This window comes from Argiope bruennichi, chromosome 11 (assembly GCF_947563725.1).
Source record: "Argiope bruennichi chromosome 11, qqArgBrue1.1, whole genome shotgun sequence".
Lineage (NCBI taxonomy): Eukaryota > Metazoa > Arthropoda > Arachnida > Araneae > Araneidae > Argiope > Argiope bruennichi.
Window position 1 is genome coordinate 11,649,816 of NC_079161.1, and position 13,773 is coordinate 11,663,588.

Sequence of the window (13,773 nt, forward strand, 5' to 3'; positions counted from 1 at the left end):
TTTTATTTAATTATTACGAAGTAATTTATAATATGTAAATTAATTACAATTTTGTAATGATTTATAGAATAATTAATAATTTGGAAAGGCAATAATTGATTGGTTTATTTATAAAGCAAATGCATCATAGCGAATGATTTATTGATTTATTCGTAAAGTTCAGATTAAGAAAAGAATGGCAGACGATTTTTCCTTCTTTTTAATTATGCTTACAAAACAAAGATGCCTTCCTTATTAGTTTCGTCGCATTCGAAGCCCCTCAGGGGCTCACCTACTATAGGTGAGTACGGGTGTCCCAATCCCGAGGTTCCCAGGGATCTTTACTCCCTTTATGTTTAATCTCCACTGCGCCTTCTGCTGTCTCCTTTTTTCTTCTTTCCCTCGAGGGTAGGCGAGGGAACTCTCCATGAGAAGCTGTCGCCACTCTGTTTGCGTCCTGCTTCTCATGGACAGCTAATACCCCCACGTGTTTGCCGTGCGTGGCGACCCATTAGACGGGCGGTGCACTGTGGTCCCCGGTGTATCAATCGGCCGTAGCTAGCAACCTGAGTTACTAGTCTGCTAGGGATCAAGCGAAGGGGTTACTCCTTGGGCTTGGCGTTAAGGGTGGTCACTGTCTCCGGGGGTAACTCCGAGCGTATAGGTTCCGGCTAGTGCTAGGGTAAGCGCCGAGGCTGGGAATGGCCAGAGCCGGTGGCTGCCTTCCCTTGTTGGGCTCCGTGGTGGGCGGTGCCGTCGGACCTGAAACCCTATTCATATCGTATGGGACCTAAACTAATTTCTCAACAAATGAACGGAAAAAAAATTAATTTAAAATATTTTGATCATTTCTTTATAATGAAAAGAATAACAGAAAGTAAAGAAACATTCCACACTGTTTCGCCTTTCCTTGTTGAAAAGGCCGTCGTTAGTACACTTGGTGAAGTTTCTTCTATTCGCAAACTTCGTTCTGGAGACTTGTTGATTGAAGTAAACTCCCGACTACAAGCACAACAGATTCTCAAGTTGAAAGCTTTGGCAACTATTCCTGTATCCGTTACCGCTCACACATCTTTAAATACCTCTAAAGGTGTGATAACTTGTGGGGAGTTACTTAATACTTCCAATGAAGATATTATAAAAGAATTCAAATCTGAAGGAGTAATTCATGTACGCCGCATCTCAATTCGGCGAGACGGACAACTCCTTCCCACAAAGCATCTTGTTCTCACCTTTCAGACACCAACATTGCCAGAAAAGGTTAAAGCTGGTTACATGCGTCTTGCTGTCCGACCATTTATTCCAAATCCTCTTAGATGCTACCAATGCCAACGTTTTGGGCATTCAAAGATGGCCTGCCGCGGGACACTCACATGCGCCCGTTGTGCAGAGAAGGGACATGACAGCCAGCAGTGTACGGCACCCGAAAAGTGCGTCAACTGCAATGGCGAACACACTTCATTTTCAAGATCCTGTCCACGTTGGAAATTGGAAAAAGAAATCATAACTGTGAAAACTAAGGAACAAATCTCATATCCGGAGGCAAAAAGGAAAATCCTTGCGCAAACACCTTCCCCTGGCATAAGTTATGCATCCATTACCAAAAACCCATTTTGCAAAAAACTGTAAATGTAAAAATTGTGTTCAGATTTTAACTGAGAAACAACTCCCTGATTCCCTTGAAAAACAAACCCCTGTTAAATCATCTGATTCGGATACTGAACCATCTACAAACAGTGCTCCAGAAACTCATGAAACCAGAAAACGGCAACCAAAACCAAAACCCCAACGTTCTCTAAAGCTAAAACTTTCCAAACGCGGTCTTTCGCAAGAAATGATATCAGACAAACTAAAATCAAAATTGAAATCTAAAACCCAAAATTCTGTAGCTCTAGAACTTGCAAAGCAGGGCATAGCCCACAAAGATTTAATATCTGTTTTCGGTAACCCGCCCAAAACTCCAGATCTCATCACCCTCCATCCATCTGAAGGGGATGAGGATTTTGAAATGAGTTGCGATGTTTCGGGAACTCAAACTATTGTTTCCAAGCATTCTCAACTTGCAAAACTCTCGTAATGGGTACCTTCCTTTCATGGAATTGTCGCGGCATTCGTCCCAAACTCTCAGACATCAAGACAATTTTCAATAAATTTAATCCAGTTTGTTTATGTGTTCAAGAGACCTTCTTGAAACCAAACACCTCGCTTAAATTACGCGGTTATAATTGTGTTCGGAAAGATGCAGACACAGAACCTCGCAGTTCTGGTGGAGTCTGTATCTTCACTTCAAATCTTTATCCGAGCACACCTCTTACTTTACATACATCCCTACAGGCTGTGGCAGTTCAAGTTCACACAAGAGCATTAGTCACGGTCTGTAGTATATATTTACCGCCTCATGATGTCGTTAGTCAACAACAACTTGATAACCTAGTGGACCAGCTTCCTAAACCATTTATTATTCTAGGCGATTTCAACGGACATAGTACTTTATGGGGATCGGAAGATACAAATTCTCGTGGACGACAGATCGAGCAATTTATTTCAAATAACTGTCTCTGCCTCCTAAATAATGACGAGAAGACTTATTTCCATCAACCCACTCGCAGCTTCCACAGTATTGATTTGGCTATATGTTCTCCTGAGCTCATGCCACTGCTGACTTTCGCAGTAAGTGAGGATCTTTACAATAGTGATCATTTCCCTATTATAGTCTCCCACGCTGATAGCGGCGGTGCGACATTATGTCCTCCGCGTTTTCTATTCCAGCGGGCAGACTGGGATTCTTTCAAGCATTTGGCAGAAATCACAGAGAATATGGTTAATACTTACAACATCACGGAAGCAGTACAACATGTCGTTGATAACATAATAAGCGCCGCAAATGCCACCATTCCAAAGAGTTCCCCACATGTAAGAAAATTCCGCAGACCGTGGTGGAATGAAGCTTGCCGCGATAGTTATAAAAATCAGAAAAAACGCTGGAACATATTTAGAAGATACCCTACGACAGAAAATCTTGTCGCTTTTAAAAAAGCCAAAGCCTTATCTCGACGAATTCGGCGTCATAGTCAAAGAGAATCTTGGATCAAGTTCGTATCCTCGATCACATCCTCAACTTCCACTAAACTTTTGTGGAAAAAGATAAAAGCTGCAAATGGCATTTATAGCGAATCCTCCATTCCCGTTTTAAAAACAGGAAATATGTTGTATTCTGCCCCATTAGACGTAGCTAATATTCTAGGCCAAGCATTCGCACAAGTTTCCGCAGCTGATTCTTATAGTCCTGAGTTTTTGGCAATTAAGAATCCCGCGGAACGGTTGCCTTTGCATTTTAATGATAGTCATACCTTTGCATACAATTGTGAATTTAGGATGTTCGAATTGGAAAGGGCTCTATCTCAAGCCCACGATACAAGCCCCGGACCAGATGGAGTAACTTATAGCATGCTTCGCCATTTAAATGCGACTTCTCTAATTTGTTACTATTATTTAACAGGATTTGGACTGAGCAGAAGTACCCTAAACAATGGAGTGAAGCTACTGTAATTCCAATTCTAAAGCCTGGGAAAGATCCATCAAGCCCTTTACACTACAGACCAATTGCTCTTACCAACTGTCTTTGCAAGACTTTTGAACGCATGGTTAATGCTCGTCTAATCTACGAATTGGAGAAACAAGGCTGCATCTCCCAGTTGCAGAGCGGTTTCCGCAAAGGAAGATCGACTTTTGATAATCTGATTTTGCTGGAAACCCAAATTCGCAATGCATTTGTTAGGAGAAACCACCTTGTGTCCATATTCTTTGATATTGAGAGGGCTTATGACCGTGCGTGGCGCTTTGGCATACTTTCTACACTTTTTAAATTTGGGTTTAGAGAAAACATGCCCATATTTTTACAGAACTTTTTATCGTATAGAATTTTTCGAGTTCGTGTTGGTAATTTTTATTCAAATCATTTTATACAAGCTGAGGGTGTTCCTCAGGGAAGTGTCCTCAGTGTCACCCTCTTTATTGTTCATCTCAGTCTAATTTTAAATCATTTGCCCTCATTCGTACACGCCAGTCTGTATGTTGATGATTTACAGATCTCATGTCAGGGTAGTAACATGAATATAATAGAACAGCAATTGCAAAATGCAGTTAATAAGGTGGTAACCTGGTGCAATAAAAATGGCCACACTATCTCTCCTGAAAAGAGTCGATGTGTTCACTTTTGTAGGAAAAGAAACATGCACTTAGATCCGGTTATAAAGATAAGAGGCACACCAATTCCAGTTGTGACTGAAGTACGGTTTTTGGGAGTGATCTTCGATCGCAAACTCACTTTCCTTCCACATGTCTTAAACTTGCGGAAGAGGTGTGAGAAAAATTTGAACATTTTAAAAGTACTTTCTAAAACATCTTGGGGTGCCGATCGCACCTCCCTACTCCGTATATATCAAGCGATCATTCTTTCACGCATGGATTATGGGTGTATGGTGTATGGGTCTGCCCGCCCTTCTGTTTTGAGACATCTTGATACTATCCATCACTCTGCTCTCAGGATCTGCTCTGGTGCTTTCCGCACCTCTCCAGTTGAGAGTTTATATGTAATTTGTCACCAGTTGCCACTTTGTTTGCGGCGTCAAAAATTATCTACTTTGTTTTATTTTCGGGCACTATCTGTCCCAAACCATCCCATTTATTGCATGGGTTTTCCTGAAAACCTTCAAAGAATTTATAATGCCCGACCTTATCATATTCTACCATTTTGTCGGAGAGTCAAAAATGCCCTGCATGACTCGGATCTTAATAACATAGCCATTAAATCTCTTGATCCTTATTCTTTTCCTCCTTGGGATATTCCAAATTTGTCTTTTCTGAACCCTTTTCTTGGCTTTGATAAACTTTCAACTAGTTCTGTTATTTTTCAACAGATTTTCCATGACCACCGCTGTCAGTATTCCTCTTTTACCCCAGTGTTTACAGATGGCTCAAAATCAGATGGACATGTTGGTTGTGCCATTATAACTCCATCTGATACACTCAGCTACCGTCTTAACCACGTTTGTTCTGTTTTTACTGCTGAGTTGATTGGAATTTTTTACGCACTAAAGGAAATTTCCCCTTCTACTGAGCGTAATTTTATCATATATACGGACAGTATGAGTGCTTTGGAAACCCTTGCTCATTTCCAAAACCACATGCATCCAATCGCTTTAGAAATTTTGTTTAACCTGCGGTTACTACAAAACAGGGGTTTTAATATAATTCTCTGCTGGGTTCCGGCTCACGTGGGTATTGCGGGCAATGAAAGGGCTGATGTTGCAGCTAAATCTGCATCAACATTTCAGTCTCAGGCCCTCCCATATTGTGACATCAAAAAGTCACTTGTTTATAAACTCTGTACAACTTGGCAAGATTCATGGGACCTGCAGATCCAGAACAAACTACATTTAATAAAACCTACAATTGGTTTATGGCCTGTTCTACCTATACGAGAGGCTGATGTTAAATTGACTCGCCTCCGTATAGGTCATACGCGTTTCACTCACCGTCATCTAATTTTTGGTGATAGAGCGCCAATTTGCCCCACGTGTCATGTGAATTTTAGTGTAAAGCACATCTTTGTTGAATGTCCTTCTTTTAATCATCAGCGTCATTGCCTTTTTAAGTCAACTTCTCTTAACTTAAAAGACTTGATTAGTGAGAAACACCATCCAAATGTTTTTAAATTTTTAAAATCAATTGGGTTTTTTATGAGTATTTAACATTTTTCAATTTTTTGATAATCATTTTTGCGTATCATATGTGTCTTGTTTTTTTAAAAACTGTATCGCTTTTAATTCAAATGGTTTCCAGAATTCAACTTTAATTCAACAAAAGTCTGGCGCAGTTTAGCCAAGAATGGCTCTTGTGCCAAAAAAACACAAAAAACCAAACCAAACCAAACCAATCGTCGCATTCGAAAATGCTTTATGCGAATTGTTCTAACTAAGCTTCGTGAAGAATATAAAAACAAAACGTGATCCTTTTATTTTTCTCCTGAAGGTTAATTTGGTCAATAAAAAAAAAAATTAAATACCATATATGAAAATCTGTTATTTTTGATATTCATTATTCATATTAAAGCAAATAAAAATAAATTTTACAAAATAATAGGATAATAAAATTATTTTTTTAATTTATAGTTTTATGTTTTTACTATTTCACGCCCAGGAATTTTATTGTACTGATATTTTAGAACAAACTTTTATTTTAGAACAACTAAAGTACTCTGTATATTTGAATTAATCAGAAAAATCATAAAACAGAGTTCCAACTTCAATCAGTATACCGATTTTGACAATATTTATTTTATATGAAAAATTATAGCCTAAAACTAGCATAGCCCTCAATCTCAACAACTTAAACGATTTCAATAACTTAATGCCTTTCATTTCAACACTTCGCAAGCGTAACTAACGAATCAGAATTCTCAACTTATTTTCCAAGAATAGTTTAAAATGGCTCTTTCTTTTGTCATAATATAATGTAGTACGCCAAAACTGTTTGACACAGATAATTTGATGCTATTATTATAGGAAGCGGTCAGCTGATGGTCGAAAACGGTCAGTCATTGTTAAGAGTTCAGTAATTAATTTAGTAGTGTTGCTTTACAACGGGACGTTAATATAACCAAACCAAACCAGTAATTAATTTAGAGTAAATTTTAAACTAATTTTAACTTTTTTGGGATACAAAGGGTAGAAGAAATATTGAAATCGTCAAAAAATTCGAACTTGAAATTTTGACCAATTTCTCCGTTTCAAACTTTCCTAAATACAAAAAACAAATTTTTGGATTTATATTTGTCTGTTTTTGACAAAGATGACTCAAAAATGCTTTGCGCTAGACGGCTGAAATTTTCTACACACTGTTTATGCCAAATTTGTAGATTTCTGTCAAATTTTGTGCAAAATTTATTCAAAGGAAGTCTCTGTTCGGCTGTTCAAATATAAATTAACTACGAAACAAAGAGAGCTAGACAGATAAAATTCGGTACACAGATTTAACATCTATAGTGTAGACACTCATCGAATTTTGAACCAAATCCAGCAAGGAGCTGAACGTCTGTCGGTCTGTACTTTCAGATGGAAGTAAGCGTCGTGACTCAAAAATGCAGTGACTTAAGTATATCAAATTTGGTTTGTGGTTTAGTGACTACAATTATAGTTCTGTGTCAAATTTTGGTTTTAATCATTTGGGAAGAATGTATCTAAAACACGAATTCGATTTCCGGATACTATGCCACGGATTAATCGCCAAAAAACTTGTCAAGGACCGAACGATAGATTCAGATGCCAAAATTCAAAAACTGCCAAATTACGCCAAAAAATGTTTCGTGGTTGTTGCATGCCAATGCCATGCAAGGCATTTCTTTGAAATAACATCTTTACAAGAAACTATGCGAGAAAGTTTGGGAGAGACCACTCCTGTTGATTCTATTCATAGCCAATTAAACCGGTTCTCCGTTTATTTTGAAAGTCCTGCTTAAAATAGCTCTTTCTGTTATCTTCATACAACGTAGTTCATCAAAACTATTGAACAACATTAAATGACTGTCATTATTATAGACTCTGTTCTTAATAATGATTCACTGATTGCCGAAAGCAGTGAGTCATTGTTAAAAGCTCGGTAATTAGTTTAAATTTTAGGACTCATTTTGAACTCTATGGAAATGGAGATTACCGCTGTACTTCAAGGAGTTTGGATTTCATAATTCTTTGTTGATTGGTCAATTGCACTGATAATAAAGGCAATTATATTTAATGAATCTGTTACTTTTTCTTTAATGTAACAATGAATTTTACTATCTCTGAATATATTATTATAATCAGCTTTTTACGAATGCACCCAGCGGCTCGATTTGCATGGCTTTCGTCAAGGGAATAATGTAACAAAAGTTCATTTGATTTAAGTGATAAAAAAAAAGCAAACCTTGTCAGTCCTGTGGTAATCGCAACACATTCAATTCATCGCACCCGAAACTGATTCATAAACAGTACGACAGTGATTACGAAACCGAAAGTAAATTGCAATGGCATCTCATCGATTAAAAGTGTTTCCTGCAATGAAAACAAGGTCAGTGAAGAGAGAGAGAAAAAAAAAAGCCGACGAACAATTTTCTGGCATTGACACAGTTTTCGTGGCGGTTTTTTAAATCTGAAGATCCTTTTGGATAGGGCAGCACCTTTTATAGATTCTTATCGATCAGGTGGGATTTTTTGAAGGAACGATACAGAATGCTCTTTAGGGCTATTTTTAAGGCTCTACCGGTTTCTTTTTTAGGTTGGAAATGCATTGTCTTGTCGGCATGGTGAGGGATAGAAAATCGCAACATTTATCACAGAAAATTTTTTTTTAAAGCTTGGAGAGAAAAAAAAATATGCTACGCTCAATATTTGAGAGAAAATTCGAAAACGAAAATAACAATTCTAAAAGATAACTTTTATTTGGCATTTTTAACATAAAAATTTAGCATTTTTACTGCATCTTGGGTCATTCTTGGCGATAAATCCCTGGTATTGCTGATAATAGAATCCGAAAATCGAATTTAGTGCTTCAAACACGTTTTTCTTAACTGATTAGAATAAAGATTTGACAAAAAACTGTACTCACAGTCAAAAAATTCTATACCAAATTTATTATATTTAAATCATTGCGTTTTCGAATTATCGAGTTTACATGTTTCTGAAAGTACAGACCGACAGACAATCAACCCGTAGTAGGATTTGGTTCAAAAGTGTTTACACTATAGATGTTAAATCTGTTTACCGAATCTCATCTATCCAGCTTTCTTCATTTTGTAGTTAACATTTTAATTTAATTCGAACAGACGGAAATCCTGGGTACAGATTTAATACAAAATCTGATTTTATACAAAATTTGATAGAAATATGCAAACTGGGTGTAAAGACCGTATACCAAATTTCAACCTCTAGCTCAAAGTGTTTTTGAGTTTACTTTGTCACAGACAGACAGACATTTTCCAAAAACACGTTTATCAAATTCAGGGTGGTCTAGAACGTAGAGATATCGTCAAAAAATTCGAACTCGAGATTTTGGCGATTATAATGTTTGATGTTAGCATCTTCTAATTTGAATTGCCGCTAACTAATGAAGGTACATTTAGCTTCTTTTCTAAGCTTAGATATATTTTTATTTCAGGTCCTTCTCACTTTGTTCTTCATCCATGGTTCCTCGTCTTTCATCGCCCTTCCGGACCCGAGACAGGGAAACTCCGTCAACCAGTCCGAAACAAGCCCACAATCATCTGGTAAACGCACTCACGGACTGGACGCTGATCTAGTGCCGGATGATGCACAGAGCTCAGCCAACTTCTTCACCTCGGACATAGGGGGAACCTTCGACCTCCCGACCGACTATGGGACAGGAGTCTTTGATCAATTCCCGGACTTGTCTTATTTCCCGGAATTCGGCGAGATTTTCCGCATTTCCCGGACAACCACGCCGCAGCCTCCTTTCAGATTTCCTTCCTACGTCCGAGAGGCATTTCCTGACAGCTCAGGCGGATCAGCGAGTGCCTTCAGCGATTCTTACGGTGGCCGGCGGCCTTCCAGAAGACCCCCTCGCCCGGCATCGAGCGGGACCCGGACTAAGGTCGCCAAGCATAATCAGAATGAGCCCAAGGAAAAGGCGAGGGCTTTAAAAAGCAAGCCGACGCCAGGAAAATCGAGGACCTACCCGAAGATCTTCAGATTCACAGCAGACAGGGTGAATTTGGCGGATTTCGACATGAAGAAAAAGGTGAACGAGAATTATCTGACTTTGTCCAAGGGGGACGAACTCGATTCAGATAGGGTCAAAAGGAACGAGTTTTTGATTCTTCATGGGGGTGTGTTCGAAATCGAACCATCGGGTAGGTCGGGACTGATAGCGGCCAGTAGTGATCCGCACACAGAAGTCACACCAGTAGATGACAATGCTGGAAGAGATAAGCGGGAATTGAACAGAACGCCATACTTCTATGCGGAGTGATATGTTTTATTGACTTCAATCCTGAAATGGATGAAAGTTGCAGCTATATTTGTGTCGTGGCATTAAAACGTGAATGAACTTAACTGTGAATTAAAAGTTCTGTCTAATCACACAACATATTGAATTATTACAGACGTGTAATCATTTTACTGTATGCCATCAACTGCCGTTCCAAGCACACAGGAATATGGCCATTCTGAATAAATACATTATTTACACATAAAATTTGTAATGCCTTGTTTCTTGAAGGAAACTGGAAAAATATATTTCATGCATTTTATTATGACCTGTTGATTACAGATGCATGAAACATGTAAATTCTCAGACATTTAAGACATCCAATTTTACATTTGAATTTTCTGTCTGAAAGAGACATTATATATATATATATATATATATATATATATATATATATATATATATATATATATATATAATAAACTGCAGTCAGTAAAATATCAAGTTGACAATTAGGGAAAAGTTATGATAATATTAAGATATTACACCTGGATAAATTGACCTAAATACAATCCAGTTTAAAAATACTGTGCCAAAATTGCCTAGCTCAAAGCTTACAAGAAAAAAAAAGGTTTTCTCAAAAAACTTCAGGGTAAAGTGAGTGGCAGAATGATTATGTAAAAAGATGAAAATGTTTCAACTTAAAATGACAATAAAATTTAATCTTCAAGGTTTAAGAGTTTTATAACAAATAATAAAGAATTAATAAATTAATAGAAAGTAATTTTAATGAATAAAGTGACTGAGTGACTTACGGGCACTGAGTACATGCGGTGCAAATGTATTTCATTAATTAAATGTATTCATTAAATTTGATAAGCATACTTCCCATGGCCTAAAAAAGCCATGGGAAGTATGCTTATCAAATTTATCAATTTTTGTAAGAAATTATTTAGATTGGTATTTCTGACAAATTTTTAAGTAAAATAAGATCCTAGATACTTGTTTCTTATCTCACATAAAATGATGTGCCTTGATTTGTTATTTCGTTATTGATTAATTAAATAAGCTAAACAAGTTATCTTTCTTAAGCCAATCCCAAAAATATTTTAATATACCATGAATAGAAAAAAAAAAAAGTCATTTTAAAAGGTTAACAGAAAGAATTCAGAAATAAAAATGGTATCTTATTGTTAGTCTTAACTTTGTATAAGCCAAAATAAATTCAAATTATATTTTAACATGTTAATAAAAAATTCAAAGGTTAAGAGAAAAAAATTCGAATTAAAAACTTTTGAATTATTTGCAGTTTTCGAAATCAATATCATCGTGAGAGGAGCCTTAGATATTTTGACAGCCAGTTTTAGAGGACACCATGGGGGACAAGATGCTAATGCATATATGTCACTTTGTCATATATGATAGAAGTTTTTAAAAAAATACAAAACCCCAAAAATGTGATCTGATTAATCTCCCTTATTAGTCACCCCATCTTGTCCTTCATCGCCTCTTCAAATACACCATCCAATCAAAGAGTTCTATCACTGCATCAATTTATGACTTCACCACTGTTAGTAATGGCTATCAAACCTGACCCAAGACATCGAAATTATTTTTCAAGTTATGCATATACAGGAACAATACTGAATTAATTTCTCTTTCATTATTACTTACTCTATTACAACAAATAGTCCTTTACAAAAAAACAGTTGCTTTTTTCTAATATTTGACAAATTGAAAAAAGAAGGAATTTAAAGCTACTTTTAAAATTGCCATTTTTATAAAACATTTGCCGAGGTCATCATCTATCAAAACACTCCATCTTTCAAGCATGGTGATTTATTTCCTGGACGACTTATATCAAAAGTACTTTATACCTGGTGCTGCAGTTTAAATAATTTAAAGAAGAAAGTGTATTTGTAAGTTTTTAAGCATTAAATACTTTGAAATCTATTCAGGAAATTCTTACTGAATGCATAAAAATATAATGACAAGCAACTTGAAAAATGCTTTTTTTAAATAAATTTTACAATAAAATTCAAGTAAGAGAATGAAGATTCATACATACACAAAGAAAATATCACAATATCGACATCCAGATTCAATGTGCCTGTATGCTTTAATGCTATGTATTCCTCTCCTCAAAAATGGTAGGAGCTAGGTGGGTGCCATTTTATATAAACCAAAGATGTAAATTTCTAACACATTTTGGAACAAAATTTGTCTATTTGAGGTCTACTTATTGTTCTTGAAAATGTAAACAAAAATGCAATGGGCCTGGTGTGCAAAATTTAATCTATGGTTTTATCAAAAAACTTTTTAAAAACTTTTGTAGTAACAAATTTTGGATAGAATATGTAAAGGTTTTGCTTACTGTCTTTTTATATGTATAAATGCAATAATACAGGAACACAACAAGCTAGAGTAATTAATTTTAACATGAAATCTTAAAAACCTAAATTGTATATCAAATTTAAAATTAGCACAATACATTTGTATGAGATTTAGGATGAAATAGGTAGATGTACTGTACCAAAATGCATACAAAATTCTCTTCACTAAATAAAGAAACATAGCTCAGTACTATGTCAATATACAAGTTATCTAAAGTATACTCTTACATTCTCTTTTTCTAAATTAACTTTCCACTTTTGAAAATATTAATATTATTAAAAAAATTTCAATAATAAGATTCATGATATACATATATGTTGATGTGGAAAATCGAAATCTGACAAATACCGACATATTCCAATAAATGTTTGCATTCACCATTCGATATTCACCAAATGATAATTTAGTTTAGTTACATTAATTCCATTCTTAAAGCAACAATAGAGCTATTTTGGGATGGACCTCGAAATTTTAAATCACAGTCAGAATGACAAGGACTACACCTGAACTGGCGCTCTCCTCTCCAAACTTAAGCAGCTTGGTATCCACCAATCCCGAGACTTTACCACCAGGCCACCGCAGCCCTCAGCAAGCGATATTCATCATATATACTTAAATAATACATATCAGTTTTGCTGGCAATATAACAAAAATATGCCAAGTCATAATTAATTATGATCTGTGCAATTCTTATCTCTAAAATCTCTTTTTTATTTATCAAGTACTATGCAATAAAGATAAATAGTCTTGACTAAATAAATGACTTTTAGTGGGCTACTTTAAAAATTAGATCAAGATTTTTCCAGTGATAATGAGCTGCGATTGCTGGTCTAGATCTGGGACAACTGGAAGATCTGAAAGTTCCAGCTCTAAAACCCAAATCCATCTAAGAGCTGAAAAATCTATTAAAATTAAATGTTCTCTTTCTAATGGAAGATGGAAGTATTGGAATGAATGCCATCTGACCCTGGTTCAAAATTAGAATATCCTCCCAAAACAGATTTCATTTTGCTATAGAAATGGAACATAAATATAACTAAATCATCTTTTATTAGTAAAATTTCTGTTAATATAAATTATATAATGTTTCTTAAAATTTTTTGTTTAATTGAAAACCAGTAATCTTAATCCACTGCACATGGAAAAGTAATTTGATGCATTATTATTCACTTAATACAAAGACTTGTTTATTGCTCCGAAAAATAAATATATAATTGTTTTAAGTTGAATTTCAAAAAAAAAAAAAAAAATCATCATCCCAACTGCTCTATAGGTATTTTTAACAATCAAAGTTAAGAAATAATTAAAACATCTACAGAATAATGCCTGACAGGAGCCAATCGAGTGCAAAAGATTACTAAGAGAAAAAAAAATCCCATAAAAATATAAATTAATAAAATAGTACACTTACAAAGAAAA

The 13,773-nt window shown here is 35.7% G+C and overlaps 1 protein-coding gene across 2 annotated transcripts in view; it reads left to right on the plus strand.

Moving 5' to 3' along the window:
* The window catches only part of LOC129957571 (uncharacterized), a 356,141-nt gene extending 345,914 nt beyond the window's left edge, over window positions 1–10,227 (plus strand). For both annotated transcript variants that reach the window (XM_056069934.1, XM_056069935.1), the window contains one exon: window positions 9,172–10,227. In XM_056069934.1, coding sequence (XP_055925909.1) covers window positions 9,172–10,002 — 831 coding nt within the window. In that variant the 3' untranslated portion in view covers window positions 10,003–10,227. The remainder of the gene's footprint in view (window positions 1–9,171) is intronic.
* The last annotated feature ends 3,546 nt before the right edge of the window (window positions 10,228–13,773 follow it).